The sequence below is a fragment of the Orbicella faveolata genome, unplaced genomic scaffold (assembly GCF_042242905.1).
Source record: "Orbicella faveolata isolate gen_17 unplaced genomic scaffold, um_ofav_v1 contig_12, whole genome shotgun sequence".
Lineage (NCBI taxonomy): Eukaryota > Metazoa > Cnidaria > Anthozoa > Scleractinia > Merulinidae > Orbicella > Orbicella faveolata.
The window spans coordinates 14,250,001-14,270,000 of record NW_028301539.1 but is presented as its reverse complement, the minus strand read 5'-3'; the positions used below and the strand labels follow the sequence as shown (position 1 = coordinate 14,270,000).

The window sequence follows — 20,000 nt, the reverse complement described above, 5'->3', positions numbered from 1 at the left end:
GTTGAGTTCTTGTGTTGCTTTGTTTGAAACTACCGAAAACCTGGAAACATCTACCTTCTTGAGATGGCTCTGAATTTGTTTTTGTGTGGTTTTTGTTTGTTTATGTTTTGCTGGACTCGGTATCACACAGATCTTGAGCAGATGTTGAAGACAAATCACCAAAATATTCGTCAAAATGGACACTGAAAGTTATAAACTTCCATTAAAGTAGGTTTTCAGTCTAAGGGAGCTCGTAATTGTCATTCAGAAACTGTAATTAATTAAATTTGTTGATTGTTTTGGAAAAAACAACAATAACAACAAAGTTTTGGCAATAATAGTTGCAAAATTTGCCACACAATGGCTTTTTGCCTTTCATGATAGAGTGCTTTTCAAATCTCATCAAGTCATAGTTCCCGCATCACTGTCACCTGAACTCTTACAGAAGATACACAAAGCACACCAAGGTGCAGACAGTAGCACACAAAGATGCAGTCAACCCATGCAGTCACATGCCATACCATCTAGGCCATGAGAAAGAGTGAGTGCAGATTTGTTTCAACTAAAAGGCAGTAATTACCTTGTGCTTGTGGACCATTACAGTGACTATATTGAACTTGAGTCTTTAAGAAATACATCAGCCTTCGCAGTAATACAAGCCATGAAAAGAAACTTCGCACCTCAAGCCACTGAATGTGGACTTTGCTGTTCACAAAGGATTCATAAGCAGTGTCAAGAGTCAAAGACTATGTTATGTAGACTCACAAGCAAGATGAACTGAAAGACAGAAAAAGCTCAGAAACAGATCATTGGGATGGCCCAGCACAGCCTGAAATTGCATCCACACACTCTGAACAGGAGCAGGAAAGACAACCAGCTAACCCTGAGCTGATGAGAGAAACGATCCATCAACCCCACATGCAATTAGATAGCGTACCACCTCAAGCTGTTGAATGCGGACTCCACTGTTCACACATGGAATTAGAGAGTGCACCACCTCATGCCATTGAATGTGGACTTTGCCCTTCACAACCGAATTGTAAATGGCCATCAAGATTCAAAGACTATGTTATGTAGACTCACAAGTAAGATGAACTGAACTCTAATATACTAGTATACTTATTTATTTATGATTATTCTTTCTAAGAGAGAGGGTGTTGCACAACTATTGTAATTAGCACCTCAACAGTTGTACCTTCGTTATTTGCACGCACCAATACATGTAATTATCATATCAGCATTAGCACATAATGCCAGTATTAATCTCTGGACAGGCTTAATTAAATATTCAACTTTGAACATGAAATGTAACGGTCAACATCATGACCACCTTAACAAACAGAGCGCTGACATCCAGTTTACCAAAGAAATTGAAGAAAATAGAAAACTTCCTTTTCTAGACTGTTCGGTAAGCTGCGACAACAATGAACTACGAAGGAGGGTGTACAGAAAACCGACATATAGCAAGAGATTTCTTGACGAATCATCCTACAACCCGACTTCACACAACACCAGGACTATCAAGACTTTGACAAGACGAGCACAACTAGTTTATGACACACCGCACAGCTTATGTGACCAAAACAGATACCTGGAATGTGTTTTCCACAAGAACAAATGCAACGCCGACTTTTTTAGATGAAACATTCATGGACCTGCTAGAACTGATGAAGCAAACAGAAACTCGACACCTGTTACAATTGCAACTACAATGGCGACCACGACTGTTCCATGCATGGGACATGTGAGCATGTAAGATATAACAGAAACTGCTCACTACATTGATAATAAATTAATTATAATGCAAAGAAATGTTCTTAAGTCAAATGTCAGTTATTCACTTTTAAATCTAGCGTGAATGGAATCCATGAACTACTGAGCACCAGGCAGGTGCACTATCCACTGAGCTAAAAGAACTTATGGAGAGCAAGGTCATTTAACTGAGTTCATATGTGACAGGCATCCTGCATACTGCTAGGATCAGCACAGACTATCACTTAAACTTTTGGAGCATCCTACATGCAGTCCCTATACAATCTGTATGGAGGCATACAGTCTGTTAAACCTTGATTTTGATGGTTTAAGTGAGCAAAACAACCCTCAGTAGGGAAAAAGAAGGTGCTTGTACATTTGACCACAATACATTGTAAACCTAACACAGCTTATTAGGCACACAGAAAGCCATACCTTTTGTAATATTTGCCCCTGTGCTAACGACATTGTGAATGCAAGGTGTGAAGATTTTATAGAACTTTCTGTACAATTTTATGAACATTTTTGCAAAAGATGATTATTGTATAGATGAGGAAATACACACCATCTCTGATTTCTCAAATAACATAAACACAATACACACCTGATCCACGTAAAGACTGCCAACAAGAATATTATGAATAGTAGTGATTGGTTTCTTCCATGTATAGTGATGCCCATCTGACTTGAACTTCACATGACAAATGCCAGTTGGGATAACCTTGAAAAACTGTACATAAATACACGTGTGTAAATTACTTGACTATAAAAAACTAATTATTAGGACATTCTTGTGTGGCAAATACCAGAAAGTAGACTTTTTGGAATACCTGTCCTCTGAATCTATTATCAAGCTTGTACTCCTGCCAGAAAACCCAGTGGTCAGATTCAGCATGAAGAGCTGAGATGGGTGGATGATGAGATACCTAAAAGAAAAAGCCAATCATAATATTACTAACTGCCAGCAGTAGTAAGGGGCCTCAGCCTTGGAAGCAATCAGTACTTGAGATGGTGACCTTGCAACATCATACCAATTTCATTCCCAGAAGCTGAGATCTTTTAAATTAGCACCAAGAAATTGAGACCTTGGAGAAAAATCAGGTGAGACAGCATAAATTGAGCAATTCCTTTAATGACATTTTATAATATAGATAGGACCCTGCGCACGCTCTGATTGGTCAAAAACCCATGTTTTATCAGAGTATAAAACATAGAAAAAGCTTGTTTTATTGTTTTACACCACATTACCTCTATTTTATTAGCCATGTATTACACTGTGATAAAACACTCCAGACATTTCAGAACACTTGAGAAATGTAGAAGGCACTCGTCTGCGGCTCGTGTTTTCTACATTTCCCTCATGTTCTCAAATGCCCATCGTGTTTGTCACAGTGTAATACATGGCTTAGGCTTCTTTATTTAAGAAATAGAAAACATGCGCCATGTTTCTATCGAGTTATAGAAACACAAGTGGAAGTTTGGGAGAACGAGAAATGCTGTGGGAACACAAGCCACAGGTGAGTGTTTCCACAGCTTTTTCGAGTTCTCCCAAACTTTCACCACTGTTTCTATAACTCGATAGAAACAAGGAGAACATGTTTTCTATTTCTTTTAGAAAACACTGCGAGAAAAAAAAAGGAAAACAACTTGTTGACTTTGATTATCAAAAGGTAAATTATCTTTGCTTGCACCATCATTACATCAACAGCTCGTGCTAGTTCTGTGTTTCTATCAAGCTATGGAAACATGATTTTTAACCAAATATATCGGCGAGCATATTTTCTTAGGGCTGTTTTCTAACTGTTAAATATTAACCACTCCAAGCCATGAATGTAACATTTTTGAGCTTGGTTACTAAGCTTGCCACCATTGCCATCTCGGCAAGTAAACATGGCGGACAGTTTCTGAATGAATTTTTCATTTATTTGGAAGACATCACTCCAAGTGCAGGATATACGTACATATTTGAAAGGATGGAGAATTTTCAAAATGACTGCTATTACCATTGGACCAAAACTCCATTCAAGAACTTGTATTCAATGCATCAAGAAAAATCATAAGTGCAGTGATTATGTTGATTGATTGACAGAAATTTATTTGGGTCAGGTAGCAGCTCTCGTAAGGTCTCACATGAATGGCTCAATGCCCTTTGAGAGGACAATAGATCAGAACAAAGAACAGAAACAATGCCCCCTTTAAGTCCCAAAACAATCACAGCTGCTGCAATAATGATAAATAGAATTTAAAGCTTATGAGAGCTACTGCACTTCGGATTTATTTTTCTTCAAACTCAAACTACTCATTCTTAGACGATGATGACAACTGTGAATGAAGTCAACAACAATAAAACAAAGGTACCAGATGAATTGAGTTTTTCACTAAGTGTTTTGCTTGTTTGTTTTACTGCCAAACTCGATGAGTAAACTGATTCACAATCGATGTACATGTAAGCTTATTATTAAAACTATGCTGCATATGTGTAGGCAAATGAACAATTGCGTCTGTTTTCATGTTTTAGTCCGTGTAATTCTCTTTGATCAGCTCTGAAATTATACTAAAACAATTATTCGCCTCAGGCTCAGTGAACATTGGTGACCAATGTCACCAATCCTCGTTCTCTTTGTCTTTGGCAAATAATTATTGTTAAATATACACGTACATGTGGAACAATGTCGCAAAAATTATCAGAAACAGTCCTGGTGATGTGCAAAAAGTAAGAATTTGAGATCAGGATTGTCACTAAGGGCTCTGGGAATTTCCCCAGCTACAATGAGTTAGAGCCTCCACTACTTTGATAGAGAACTGAACTTTGGAGACTGAAAAAATGCATCCCTGGCTAGTACAGTGATGATACACTTGTGTCCCCAGGATTTCGTTTTCAAATAAATGGCATGCAATGCATGCAGAGGCGATGACGTGTATGTGCTATTTCTAAAATTGTTCCAAAAAAATTGGAACATAAACAGACAGGCTGATGGTTAAGCTTAATCAAAAGTAAAAGTAAGATACAACATCTGTAGGAAGTAGCTGTGTTGTAAGTAGCTTTGCATAGTTGGGTTTTGAAAGTCCAAGCTTACTAATGTTCCCTTTGTTCAATTGTTCCTCTTTGAACTGAATGCAATTCACCTTTTTCCCTTTTGTTTACTTTTTGAAGTGACTGGCAGTGAGACTAAAAATCTTTAAGAAATAAAACAATGTAAAAGAATATTGTGATAGAAAGCCCCGAGAGAAATCCAGTGGTGGATCCAGACTTTCACCAATACAGTTTATTTCATGTTTCACATATAAGTTCAGATATTTCAGTACTTATACACTGTTCTGGCAGTACTCATTCAACTGAATTCACCTTAAGACCGCAAAAAGTCCAGGCTAAACAGTGCTCCCCAATACGTAAATTTATTGTTGACCCTTGACCTATCGCGTGTGCAACTTGCTTGTAGATCTAAAGTTGTATGTATAGATGATGTGTTCATATTATCAGTTTGCCGGTGAGCGCAAATTTCTCCGATATTGCATAAAGCACAATCCACAATAAAAATCTTCTTCTAAATGCTGAAACTAAAGACACTCTGCGGATCCTACAAACTGCAAAAGACAGCTGCAAAGGATAAGTTCCTAGTTCCCCGAAACCAAAGATGGCAAATAAATTCTTTCTGCTGATCCTAGAAGCTGCAAAGAAATGAATAAACTTGCATCTCTCCAGATAAAGTGAAACGTGTTGTTTAAAGTACATCAACAACATACGCAAACTTGAAAACAACAAACAGTATTTTCACCGTTTCTCTCTGAAATCAACACCTTATCTTGAAATAACAGACATCTGGCAATGCTAATTACCTCACCGGAAATTAATTTGTTGTTTTAACCTTATACCTGTTTTTAATGAATCTTCCTATTGATTTACCACTGACAAAACCATTATCTATTGTTTAATCACAACCACTCTTCCGTAGAGAGAAAATGTAAAATACCACATTTGTAAAACTTTACAAAGAACTAAAAACTGCAAATAAATTGTAACTTGAATTCATTGTCACTACTGTAAACCTTCTGTTTTATTACAAAAATAACCTGTTTTCCATTGTGAATGGTTTTCAGCTGAAAATCCTGTGGTTAAATCACGTCTTCCGGACTCTTCTGGTTGTTTTTCACAAGCCAAACCTAATTTGTGCTCTTATCATGTGTGACAGTTATAAGCTGTTTTCATTACAGCAAAAGGATTAGTTCTTCAGCAAACTACTTTTTTTTAAAGTTGAAAGATACATTGCATTGCCTCCAGGTAAAATATAAACAATAGCATAAACCAGAACTTCCCTCTCACATCACTTGAGTATTTTTGGCTTTCATGTAAATGTTGTGTAACCGAACGGCTGCTCTGTTTTCCATTAAAGAGACCATAATCTAAGCTATAGTAACCAATTCTGATCAAAGCAAAACCTTCAGCTAGCTCACCTTTTCATTACACTATTCCCCATTGCTTCCTGCTATCTCAACTGGTTTCAAATATAAATGTTGTGTAACCCAACTGCCGCTCTGTTTCTACTTAAGACACCATAATCCAAGCTACATTAACCAATTCTGATCAAGAAAAAAACTCCAGCTAGCTCACCTTTTCATTATGTACACTTTTCTCCATTGCTTTCTTCTATCTCAACTGCTTTCACAGTGAACTTCTTCAATGCTTTTCTCCAATTCTAGTTCAATTTCACAAATATTTCAGCCCACAAATATGTTTGCTCACCAATACGTAAATTTCATGTAGACCCTTGACCTATCGCGTGTCCCACACACACAATGCTCTTCTTCTAGTACAATTTCACCACTATTTCAGCCCAGATATATTTACTTTATATTTACCTAAACAATGCTAACCAATACATGTACGTAAATTTAATGTAGAACCTTGACCTATCGCGTATCCCACACACATAAGTTCAGTTCAAATATTTCAGTGCTCATACAATGCTCACACAGCGCTTATTTACTACCTCCCAGACTGTATTTCCCTTCCAGAGCGGCGAATCGTGCGCGACATAAGCGCAGCACGACAAAAGCTCTACGCTGCCTATCCAAAAGAATGCGGTGCCTGCCAACATATAAGCTCTGACTACGTCATCGCTTAAACAAAATCCACTCCCAAATCGTCATTTAAAAGCTGAAATTAAAAGCACTTCACTGATCCTACAAACAGCAAAGGAAAGCCGCAAAGTACAAGTTTCTCTCTCTGAAATCGACGCCTTATTATCTTTAAGGATATTTGGCAACGCTAATTACCTCACTGAAAATCAATTTGTTGTTTTAACTGTATACTTGTCATATCGATTAAAAGCCCTCCGCTGATCCTTCAAACAGCAAAGGAAAGCCGCAAAGCCTTCACCTATCACCTGTGCGACTTACTTGTCCATCTAAACTTGTATGTATGGAGGACATGTTCTTATTATGAGTTTGCCTGTGAATGCAAATTTATCTGATACTGCATAAACCAAAATACACCCCCTAAATCTTCTTTTAAAAGCTAGAATTAAAAGCACTCCGCTGAACCTACGACCAGCAACTCCCAGAGTGCATTTTGCTTCCACAAAGGGATAAAAAGTGCACGACAAAAGTGCGACGGACATAAGCGCAACGAAATCACTATCCAAAGGAATTTAGCACGCCAGCATAAAGCGATGACATCACACCATACGTCATCACTTAAAAAACTTAAAGGAGAAGGTCACTCCAAAAACCGTGTATTTTTTCCATCACCAATAAAAAGTTCACATTGAGTTGAGTTACTCGCTGTTGTTTTAGCTTCTGAAGTGGATGCGATCCCAGTGAAAAAGAAGTGAAAAGTTCGACACTGGGAGCCGCCATTTTGAAAGGATCTTGAAGGCCAGGCCGCATCTCCATGATGTCATTCTGTCCGAGAGCGTGTTTGTTCTTTTGAGCTTTAGTATGGCTGCTCTTGAAGCCAGAAAGTGCTAGTGATTCCACGGGAGATAATAATCAAGTTGAATTGAATGATCAGTTGGAAAATGCTTTGAGGTGTACTTGTGAGAGATGTACAACCATACCGACACAAAGACAATGTGTTTGTTGCCGAGAACAGCCGGAGTAGGTCACAAAGATGGAAGGTACATTTTGCGGTACAATTACAATGGACGCAGTTAGTGGAAGAGGAGCTTTATTTTTAATTGTAAATTGCTCTCAGAATTGAACTGGTGGCTTAAATAAATCCCCAGTTTAGTGCTTTTGATCTGATTTCTCTTCATTTTTCTGTTACTGGCGGTTCAATGCGGAGGGAGTTCTGGAATCAGAAACTGATGAGTTTTCAATGGTGTGTTTAAATCGGGCAGATGCTTTCCACCTCACAAGTCTGTGTTTTTACATATGAGATTTGGATACTTCTTGCTCATGCTCGTACATGTTTGCCTAGGTTACTTTACACTTAATTATGGACTACGTGGACTCTTGTGAAATACGCAATGACTTTACATGTAAGATGCAAAGTGAAATCGACATCTTTGACGTGAAATGTGATATTGACGACATTCCTTATCAGTACCTAAGATTTTTTGTGAGAATTGTAATTTGTATTGTTGGAAAGCTAAGCATATGTAATAAATTTTGGATACAAGAAAAAAGTATATACAACTTTTACATGCATAAACCAGCAGAAGGAAAATTGACTCTGCAAGTGTGTTTTTCGTATCGCATGTGTCATGTTTACTGGCATCGTTACTTGACAAAGCATGCAGTAAGATTACAGCTTCATTTTTTTACAGTAGCACTGCTTTCATTAGCAACTGTAATTCCCAAAAATGATGTGAATGAAAAAAAACGTCCTTAATTAATGATGAATTGTGTTGACAAAATTGAAAACAAATTGCAACACATTTCAGACAAAATATTATTTACATGCGGATATGGGATTTCACTATCAGGACTTGTTATCAGTAATTGTCGATATATAGATAGGACTGATGTACAATTAACTACTTCTTCCAATGTATTTCAAATCAAATTAGACAACATTTAAAATTTGTAAGTATTTTAACTCATCCCTGGCTGTCAAGGCCGATTATTAAACATGCTCTAAGTTTTCGGCTCACACAAAAGATCTATAAATCGAAAAAATGCTTTTTCAGTAAAAGAAAACCGAAGCGGGTAAGTCTCACATGTAATTTTAAAGAAATCTGCAGGGCATTTGAAGTTCCCATGGTACCCTAAGAAATTTAATAAATTCACCAAAAAAAAATGTGTGCAGTTGCTATGCATCAATGAACACAAAAACACAAAAAACCTTGCCCCAGTCTATGAAAAACAGTGAATCAAAGCTTGCAACATGGAAGCTTTTTTATAAATACTGGTCAGACTGGTAAATGAAGAATAGAATTTCATTCAGCCATTTTCCTTGTTATTATAGAAAAAAGCGGCAAACTGATATCTACATGCAAAACCCGTGATTTACGCCGTTTTAGCATCTTTTCATGAAAATGTATTAAGCCTGAAGGGTTGAACATTTTTGGCGACTAAAAAACTTGTGCTGGTGACCAAACCTGAAAACTTAGGGGCCAGCTGGCCCCAAGGTTTTTTCTTGAAATTTGAGTCCCCATCTAGCGAGGAGCTTCAATTTTGTGCGCAGAAATAAGATTTACGAAATCAAGTCAACAACAGTTCTGCCGGCTAAAAATATTTTTTAAAAAATGAAAAGTATAACTGATAGCTGCCTCTTTTCGTTCCTTGCGATGCACTGTTCACTTGCAATGTGTGCCTTTACAAGGGCCTTCCGTTGAAAAATTGTCGGAAAGCATTTTTCAATGACCTACTTCTTGTGTTTCCACCCACAAGCTCAAATCAGTATTCAGTTTTGAAATAGTTGTCTGTGAAATGCTCATTGCACACATGGACATTTTTGAGTTGTTTTGGCAAGAATCTCTCATCCCCACATAGCTGTTCGAACCACTTCTTTGGCAATTTTTTGATCCTTGCAGGCAAATTAAGGAAAGTCACTCCTCTTTCCCTATCCTTTTTGGTTTGGGTTTTACAGCCCGGGGCCCAACATTTTAGCTCACAACTGAATAAACGAATTTAGAACAGAAAAGGAGAGCTTTAGCCTTTGAGCTTCGTGCCAATTCGGACTGAATGACATCACAGAGATGTGGCCTGGCCTTCAAGAACCTTACAAAATGGCAGCTCCCAGTGTCAAACTTTTCACTTCTTTTCCCTTGGGATCGCATCCACTTCAGAAGCTAAAACAATGGTGAGTAACTCAACTAAATGTGAACTTTTTATTGGTGATGGAAAAAAATACAGTTTTTGGAGTGACCTTCTCTTTTAAGAAACTACTTTCTGAACAGCATAATATCACGAAAAAAGTGGAACATGCTAGTCATAAATTCTTTGCAGTTTTTCTGCATGTTATTGGACTTGATGGAAATGCATTACAATGATAGCCTTACCTGAACTATTACCAATGTAACAGCTAATTTGGATAATGCTTGTAGGGTATAAAATATTGGTACAGTTGAACCCTGTTAATTTGAGCCCTCAAGAGAAACAACAGTTCAAAATAGCAAGGGCTAAGTGTCAATAAATATAACTATTCTTGAGCACTTGTGCGATAAGAGATAGCTATATTCCTCATGGGGAGTGGAAATTCCAGAGGGTGGACAGAGGTCAGATAGTCCTCTCTCTCTCTGTGGGGGTGGGCAGGGTGGGGGGTGGAGGTGTGGGCATTTTCTGGGATTGCACATTGTTGCTCCATTCCCATGAACACCAAGACCTCAAAAATCATGTTTAACTAATTGCTGTTGACAGAAACTTTGGGAAGATTAACTTGGGATGGTTTGGGTAACCAATGTGAGCTATGATTGGTTGATGGTTGCCTTTGGAAACCATCAATCAATCATAGCTCACATTTAGTATCCAAACCATCCCAGAAATGCTAGTGGCAAAAGCTGGCATTCGGTCTCCCTAAACAGGGTTCAACCTTCTGTCAAGGGCTATAGGGTTCTTAAAAGTAACAAATATGAGGGTTCCCAAAAGTTGGATCATGTATCTTGTGGAGGCCTCAACCAATATATTGGTGGATACTTGACTGGGTATTGGTCATTTTTTGATCGAGTAAGTATCGGTCAATAAAAACTGTATCACTCGAAACTCAAACAAGCATCAACCAATAGTCCACTTAATGATGCTCAAAGTGTTGGTTGACATATTGAACGTGATACTGTCAGTGGCATACTTGCCAACTATCAGACAATGATATATCAGTCGAATGTCGGTCAATGTTTCGTTAATACAATGAACAAAAGACTAATATTTCCTTTATTGAATTTTGATTAAAATTTAAGTAATAATAAGCCATGTGAGAAAGGCCAACCTTTGTGCTCGATTTACAAAGCTTTGCAGTTTATTCATGGAGAATATGTTTTGCTGACCTCTCTTCTGAACATTTTTTATCCGTTTGCTGACCTGTATTTACTAAAAATAATCTGACTGGATACTGTCAAAGAAGTAAGTTCTTTACACTGTAACTTACATCACATGCAGCTGTAAATTGACCTCATGTGTGTATGTACTGATCGTCTTGGTCTTCAATGTAAATGTGTATTGCTTTCTTTAGATCAAATAATTAAACACAAAATTATGTGATTGGCATAGCCCAGTTGGATTATGGTGGCTAATATCCATCTTTATCTAACAAACAATGACTCTTTCAGTGTGTGGTGCAACTTGAACTGACAGTTCAAACCGAGAAATACTGGCTTGTGAGATACTTGTGAGATACTTGTGAGAAACTTGTGAAAGCTGTTTGTGGTTTGTGCTAAAGCTAATACGATTTCGTTTCGGGTTACACCACAAGTATTTCACAAGTACATATAGGTAATCATATGGTTTCGAGTTCAATTTGAAATTAATTTGCATGAGTGAGTTTTTCAAAAAGCTGAAATTGCATGACCCACTTCGGCAAGTGTAATTTCACCTTTTATAAAAACTCACAAGTGCTAATTAATTCCAAATTGAACAAGAAAAACCATATATTTACTTATTAATAATATAAACATGAAAAATTCAGGTGGGAGGAAATGCCATAAGATCTTTCTTGAAGCAAATTTTTTTGATTTGAGAAAACTTTTTTCAGAGTTTCCGCACTAAATTTTTGTCACTATTTTCCATATCATTCGCTTAGAAAATTTCCTACTTTCTTTCAGCCAATCATAATCTAGAATTACGATGTGTAATTTGTACTGGTGTTACACTTTTTGCACTGCTCTCAGCCAATCAGAATCAAGTAATTTTTTCATGTATATATTACACAAGTAAATCACAAGCCAGTATTTCTTGGCTTGAACTATCAGTTTGGGTTGCACCACACACTGAACAAGTCATTGTTTGTTAGATAAAGATCGATATTAGCCATGAGTATGGAAACATCAATTCGAACTATACCAGCTCGGTATCGGCTGTCATTTCAATTTCATCAAAGCCAAGGATGCCTAGTTTGAGGATGATTTTGGAATATGGTGTTTATGTTTGATTTAATGAACCTCGATTTAATGAAGTCGCTGGGAACTGGCCAAATTTGTTCGTTAAATCGAGGTTTCATTATATCGGAAACCTCGATACAACGAATTTGAGGGGAAACGACCAAAATGTTCGTTATATCAAGGTCATAGTTAATGATTGATTTGTAACACAGATGACTTCTGTCACACAATTCAATGCAATTTTTGTCACCCAAGGAGGTGCCGCATTTTGAGATGCAGTTCATTAAGCATGGTAGCTTTCAGTATCAATTATTTTCACTTTTGAGCAGACGTGCAGCTTTTGTTTACTAAAGTGCAACACTTTCAGAGTAGCGATTTAAAAATGTTGCAGCATGGAGGTTATACAGAAAATTGTCTATGTAAACAAGGAAACATTATAATTCGTTATATCGAGGTAGATTTTACATTTGGCCTTCCGGATTATGTTCGTTATATTGGAGAATTCTTTATATCAAGGTTCTATTCCATACATTTTACTGTAACTTTGGCCGGGACATAGAATATCATTCATTATATCGAGGACTTCGTTGAATAGAGGTTCGTTAAATCGAGGTTCCACTGTACTTGCATTAACTCTTTGTGCTATTTCTGCTTACTAGTAAATAAAACATTAGAAATCAGTGCATGAATTGATGATAAATGCCCTCTGCAGGATCTGTCCAGTGCTTCTAATCTTTCAAACACTATTCCTTGGTGCATTATAACACCAGGGCAGGAAAAAAATTTTGAAATCCAGTTTCAGTTTCGAAATCCAGTGAATTTCAGTTTTCATTGTTCCCATTAAAATATTACTTGCCCAACAGGAGTGCAATGTTTATGCCTTGACAACTAACAAGACTACAGGGGCTAATTAAACTTGTCCATTGGACCACCAAACTTCCATTTTCGCTTGCCCAAGAGGTCTGATTGCCCAGGGCAAGTAAATTTTGCTGGGTTTTTCCTGCCCTAAACACAAATTTAACATGGCAGGATTCCTTGATAAGATAAATTGATTTCCACTTAAAGTACTTCACAACGGGTGACCCTAAAAGCCGGAATGACAGAACGGCGGAATGGCAGAATCACAGAATGGCGGAAAATGACCCCAAATCCTAAGACGGAATTGCAGAATGGTGGAATGGTGGAAAATGATCCCAATCCTATAAGACGGAATCGTGGAACGACAGAATGGTGGAAAATCCCCTGAAAACCTTAAAGACGGAATGATGGAAAATTCCCATGAAATCCTAAGAGGGAATGATGGAAAATCACCCAAACTCTTAAAAGACAAAATGACAGAAAATCACCCGAAATCCTACAAGAAGGAATGACGGAAAATCACCCGAAATCCTAAAAGATGGAATGACGGAAAATCTCCCCAAATCCTAAAAGACGTAATGATGGGAAATCACCCAACATTCAAAGAGGAGTTAGAGAAAGTGAAAAAAGGCACAGGTTTGTGAAACGCCCCTCCACGTGTAAAATAATAATTTCTTTTGTTGTTGTTAAGAATTTGTTATCCTTTAGATTTCTACTACCAATTCTCATGTAGCTTTCGCATATTGCCGTCGAAGTGACAAAATCGACAATCTCCAAGTGAAGGGTTGTGCCACTCCGTCACGCTGTGCAGACAAAGTGAGGTAAATTCTAAAAGCTGCAGATCAGTGGACAATCACCACAAATCCTAAGAGACAGAAAGTCATGAATTTGCTTTATTGTTCAAAATTGTTCAAAAAGTATCTTCCATGAAATATATTTCAATTCAGTGGGAATTGAATAAAATTACTGTAAACATAACATCCGGGACATGTCAAGTGCATGACAGATTTGACAGCTAGCAATTTTTCGCAGATCTGTGGCTCTTAGCATTAGCCTTTTAGATCGGCTTTGTTTTACAGTATTTACAGTTCCCTCTTTTGGGATATAGGGTGATTTTCCATCATTCCATCTTTTAGGATTTTGGGGGATTTTCCACCATTCGGCTGTTCCACGATTCCGTCTTTTAGGATTTGGGATCATTTTCTGCCAATCCGCCATTCCACGATTCCGTCTTTTAGGATTTGGGGTGATTTTTCGCCGTTCCACGTTCCGCCACTCCGTTCCATCATTCCAGCTTTTAGGGTTGCCGCTTCACAACCACAATAAAGCACAAATTCCACCAAAAGCACAGACTCAAATGGCTTTTACAAATGTCCAGGGGACAGCAAGGACAGGGATATGCAACTTTAATTTTAAGTCACCATGTTTACAACACATGGTACACAAGGTCTCATCTTGGGTTAACCTATGTAGGTTGCACTGATGATGAGACCACCGCCATAAACAACACAAGTGAGAGCACATGGTCCTCAAACACGTTTTTACACAACTCAACAAGCACATGTGCAGCATTCTGGGATACAAAGAACGTGGAATGGAATGGGGTTAAAATAAAGAACAATTGTTGAGGATTAGCCTCAACATCCTGAAGGGTAGGGTTGAAACAACCCAGGGTATTAACAGTCTCATTAATAATTATTGTATCTTGGGAGTTTATAGTCAACCACTTGACAGTTCAAACAGCTGGATAGTTCAATGCCAGTAAGGTTTGCAGCACCCTTCTTCATGTCGATACTTCAAGGAAGGACAGACAAAATACCTCTGGTGGCCCAAGCAAAGAGCCTCAGTTCCACGCTGCAAATCCATTCAGAAATTGAACCTGTTCTCTGATTGGACATTACATGCGGTGAGATATAAAGAAGCTTTTTCATTGATTGAGTAAGGAATCTAGATGCCAAGCCAAGAAAACTGGTTTCTTGTGTGCTTTTCCAAATGGTCACAGGTTCAAGTTCCATTCTGACCACTGGCTGGTGTTGGTTATAGATGTTATTGAACCAACTACACAGATGATTTCGGCAGCACTGAACACCCATCCTCCTCCACTCAAGCGTTTTCCTCCCTTAACCAGCTTTTTCAATTCCTTGTTTTACAAGCCTTGCCTGACAAGGACTGCCCACCCAGCAGTAAGATGACATTTTTCGGGGTTCTTCTGGACGCTGTCAACATGACAATGTCAGTAACACAGGAACAGCATGAATCTTTTTCAATGGTTTGCTGAAAGCATTACAAGACCAAACTGAAACTCGCAGTATTAATCTCACCTCGGACATTCAGTGGTGAGCCACCTTTCTTGCGAGTTTCATTGCCCTGTCATCATTAACACTCGTCCTTGGTTGAACAATCCCATTTCCCTGTCTACTAACATGTGTCCCTCTGGTACAGGTTTCTTCAATGGTTGCCACCTGCACCTTTTTTCTCTCTTCCCAGAGAAGTACCTCATCAGCTCCTCACTCACCACATTTTCAGCAGACTATGTTGCTTCCAAATACTTATCAGATATTTAAAAATAAAAGAACCACAGCCAGGATAAAACAAAAAAATTGTAAAAATGTTCACTGGCTATAATTATATATAGTGAAGTGAAGTGAAGTGAAAGACTTTATTTAATGAGGGTGACCCGTGACAGTAACTTAAGTTACTGATAAACTTGGGGCCCTCAGCTTAAAATAATTAGAATGCTAAAAGTATATTATTTACAATAAAATGCTAAAATACGATATTATTTACAATAAAATACTTAATTAAGTTACTATTAAAAATGGTTACAAATAATAGTAAGAAACTTTCGAGCCTTCAGCTATCAGACTACAGCCTTCAATGGATAAAAGTGGAAAAATGACAACTAACAATATTGTATAGAATCAAAGTGCTCTGTGAGCAAACTTGTGAATTGAAGAAGTGAATAAAATTACCGTATTTATTCACTTATAAGGTGCACTCGGTTATAACATGCACCCTAAACTTTCAAAGACAATTGTGACAAGCAAAATGAAAATTTCACCTAAGTAACCTGTTATAAGGTGCACCCAGAATTACGGGAAATTTTGTTGACCACGTTTCCTGTACTTACAACAATTTGCTTCCAAAAGTTACTAATTACGGTGCTTTCATTCTCAAAACAAAAGCACAGTCACACATTACAAACAATAGCAAAAAAGTCACACATGGACAATAGCATAAAAGTCACACTTTTCAATTCACTAGTCGTCCTTCTCAGGAAACTGTTTTAAGTTATGACTACTAGTTGACCCGTTTTTCCATTTATAATCGATACTCATCTGACAGATCTTTCATTCATCATTTGCAAAACTCATCTTAATCTTCGAGCATTCATTCAGCGTACCGTAAATTTTCAGTAATTATGCCAAGCACTCATCGTCATTCCTATGATCTAAACTTCAAGTTGAAGACCGTAGCAGAAGCGGAAGCCGTGAACAACAATCATGAAATTGCTTGCGAATATGGCATATACGAATCAATGGTCCGTAAATGGAAAAACCAACAGCATCTTGTTCTCCAGCGAGTTAAAGATGACTGCCAAGATGACTGCCAAACGTGCCTTGATGGGTCACTACAACGTTCGTTCGTTCGCGAAGGCGTTTGTCAGCTGCGAATTGAGGTGCCCAGGAGAATGCAGGCTTCTGTACACAAAAAGGCCTGGATGGACAAAGAGGTTTGTTCTTTTTCCTTTATCATTTTCAGAGTATTTAATAGCGACCATGACAAGTTTCTCACACGATTTGTAGTCAAGTTTGCCTCATTTAATGGGAGCTAGGTTAGGAATTTTTTCAATTGTTTCTGATGTCAATCATTTCAAGCACATGCTTTTAAGCACGTTCGCTCTTTGCTGAAATCACCTCAGCTTTGTATTATGTCCACGCCAATAGATTAGTCCAGTGTTTCAGTAACACAACTTTTAATCATCAGCAACCATGATGATCCGAACAACAACATGCACTTCGGAAAACTAATTAAAAAATGTGAGTCCCGTATGTGACACCACTGACCTACACGTATCAACATTACATCTCTCCCTGTATAGTTACAAACAATAATTAAAATCATGGTGGGAAAAAACAAAGACAATGCTAACAGCAAAACGATGAAAACAACAGAATCATGCAATCCCCTGCAGTATGAAAACGAATGGCTATATAAAATATATTAACTTGGCTACAAAGGTTCTAATAATTAGCAGAGTTTTTTAAGTCATCACATAGTGTTTTATGCAGCCAGGTTTCTTGATTAGTCTACCACTGCGGGAGAATAGGGTGGTGAGGGGGCAGGTTGATCTGCTGCTGCAAGCGTTGCGTTGTCTTGATTACCATTAGTTTCGCTTGGGTGTGCCTGACTAGATTCCTCTTGGGGTGCTGAGGTTGATGCGGGTTGACAGACCTCCAGTCCTTCGAAGTTGAGTGGCACTTGCTCATCAGCGGGTGCTGGTTTGGTGTCAGGTACAGTACTTCTTGGTAGGTCGGGTAGCTTCTTGAAATGGGAGCTATTGCGGGTGACTTCTTTCTGATCAGTTGCTTGCCTGGTGGTGATCATGGAACCTTTGACATCTAGGATTGTGTATGGTACAGGTTTGAAATGTGGACTGGCTTTGTTAAGCCTTCTCTGTTTCACCAGTGTGATATCTCCTGCATTCAGGTTGTGTAGCTTAACCTGTGGTTTCTGGTCAGCGTAGGCTTTCATCTTTGCCTTTGAATCCTTGTCCTTCTGCATGGCTTCCGTGTCAGGAGTGGTTTCCATGATGGTAGGGAGTTTAATCCTTACAGTTCTGTTCATGCATAACTGATAAGGGCTCTTCCCAGTACTTGGGTGGGGTGTGGCTCTGTAATTGGCTAGAAAGACATATAGCTCTCTCCTTTAATCTTTTCCTTGACTGTGGGCAGTTCCTCCGACCTTGCCAAGGTTTTTCATGAAACCTTCTACATGGCCATTAGCCTCCGGCCACAAGGGTGTGATTTTTTGGTGTGTGAAACGTTTCTCTTTTGCGAATGACTGAAATGCATGGCCTTGGAAAGGGGGCCCATTGTCGGTTTTCAGGACTTCCGGTATCTCATGAGTGGCAAAGATACACTATAATGCTGGGATCGTGTCCTTTCCAGCAACGCTGGAAACGATTGCTACCTAAGGGTACTTGAAATATGCATCTAAAACAACCAGAACCGTTTAACTTGTGGGAAATGGACCACAGAAGTCTGCTGATGCTTGTAACCATGGTCCTTTCGGGGTGGGGGACATCTTCAGAGGTTCACATTGGGAACTGTTGGTACTGGCCTGGCAGGGTATGCAGCTAGCAATTTTTCTTTCCACGCTCTTGTCAATTCCTGGAAACCATACCCTTGGTCGCAGGAGCTGCGTGGTTTTTACAATTCCGAGGTGCCCTTCATGGCAGATGCTGATGACCTGCTCCCATAGGCTTTTTGGAATGACCAGTTGGTGGCCACGGGTTACAACACTTTCTAAATAACTGAGCTCACGGAACACCAGTGTGTACTTCGCCAGGTCTGGATCAGATTTGCAAACACGATGATTCCCAGCCTGAATAAGCGGAATGAGCTTTTTGAGATCCTTGTCCTTCCTTGTTGCGGCTTGAATATTGGCCAGAGAGATGGCATGGGGTGCTGTATCAGTGATAATGCTATGAACAACCTGCTTTCTTGCTTCGCTTGTTTGGATGTCGCTTTCAGTGAGAGAGAGCATGTGTCTTGAGAGGTAATCTGCTGCATTCTGTTTACCAGAGCAGTACTTTAGCTGGTAGTTAAATTGTTGCAGGTAGAGCAGCCAGCGTTCAATTCTCGTGGGGGGTCTGCTGTGCGGATTATTGAAGAGTGGAATCAGCTCCACGCCTAGGTATTTTTTCAGCAATCGATTTCCCTCCCCATTGTTTTCAGCCAATCAAAAGATTGATCCGCACGTGCTTTCAGATCACCAGCCAATCAGCTCCAGGTAGTTTCACTTTGTTTATGCTCAAGTACACCGATCGCAGTCGATCTCCACTCACAATTCAGCTTCTTGCTTGACTCAAGCGTTTATTTGGTGTCCATCATCAATACAAAAAGCTCCAAAATCTCCCGCATCATGGATCTCCTTAGGCCCATTACCCTTTTTACCCTCCAACACAACTTCACCCTCACAGCAGTTCATTTACCAGGCCTCCAGAATGGTTTTACTGACTCCCTTTCTCACTTCCAGATGGAACGTTTCAGGGAGCTGGCACCAGAAGCCTCGCCTACTGGCTACCCCATCCTGGAATATCTGACTCATATCTAACCAACAAAGTCTCCACCTACCTATGGGGCTCCCTGGCACCTTCCACTAGAAGAACGTATGCATCAGGAAAAAAACAATTTATTCTGTTCTGTCTGAGATATAGTCTAGTAACACCTGCCACCCCTCTCCTTCCCACTAAGGAGGTCACCCTAATTTATTTCGTTTCCCACTTAGCTGAATATGTTAAATTTCACACCATTACAGCTTATCTAGCAGCGATACATAATTTACATGTAGAGTTCAACTGCAACCTTGACTTCGCTGACATGCCCCGCCTCCAAAGTACCCTCAGTGGGATCAAGCGCACCCTTGGGCTGTCCAGACGAAACCGGCTGCCCATCACTATTTCTATCCTGGAAAGCATTTTTAACCTCCTCGCCCCTCGATCGCTCCCTAGATATTGATATGGTGATGCTTTGGTCTGCCTTTACTTTAGCCTTTTTCGGCTTCTTGAGGTGCAGTGAACTCACATGCAACGGTCAGTTTGACTACAACGTGCATCTCACCTGCGAGGACATTGACTTCTTCCCCAACATCACCACACCAGACCACATGACAGTCTGCATCAAGAAGTCCAAGACCGACCCATTCAGGAAA

At 39.0% G+C, this 20,000-nt stretch overlaps 1 protein-coding gene and 1 pseudogene across 1 annotated transcript in view; one reads left to right on the top strand and one right to left on the bottom strand.

The window, feature by feature from the left end:
* The window catches only part of LOC110052324 (oxysterol-binding protein 2-like), a 158,326-nt gene that overhangs the window by 74,656 nt on the left and 63,670 nt on the right, over nt 1-20,000 (bottom strand). Inside the window, exons 8-9 of the mRNA XM_089283800.1 lie at nt 2,562-2,657; nt 2,336-2,461 (exon numbers count right to left, since the gene is read on the bottom strand). Of these exons, the coding sequence (XP_089139926.1) occupies nt 2,336-2,461; nt 2,562-2,657 (222 nt within the window). The remainder of the gene's footprint in view (nt 1-2,335; nt 2,462-2,561; nt 2,658-20,000) is intronic.
* LOC149116784 (uncharacterized) overlaps nt 19,670-20,000 on the top strand; it is a 751-nt pseudogene continuing 420 nt past the window's right edge.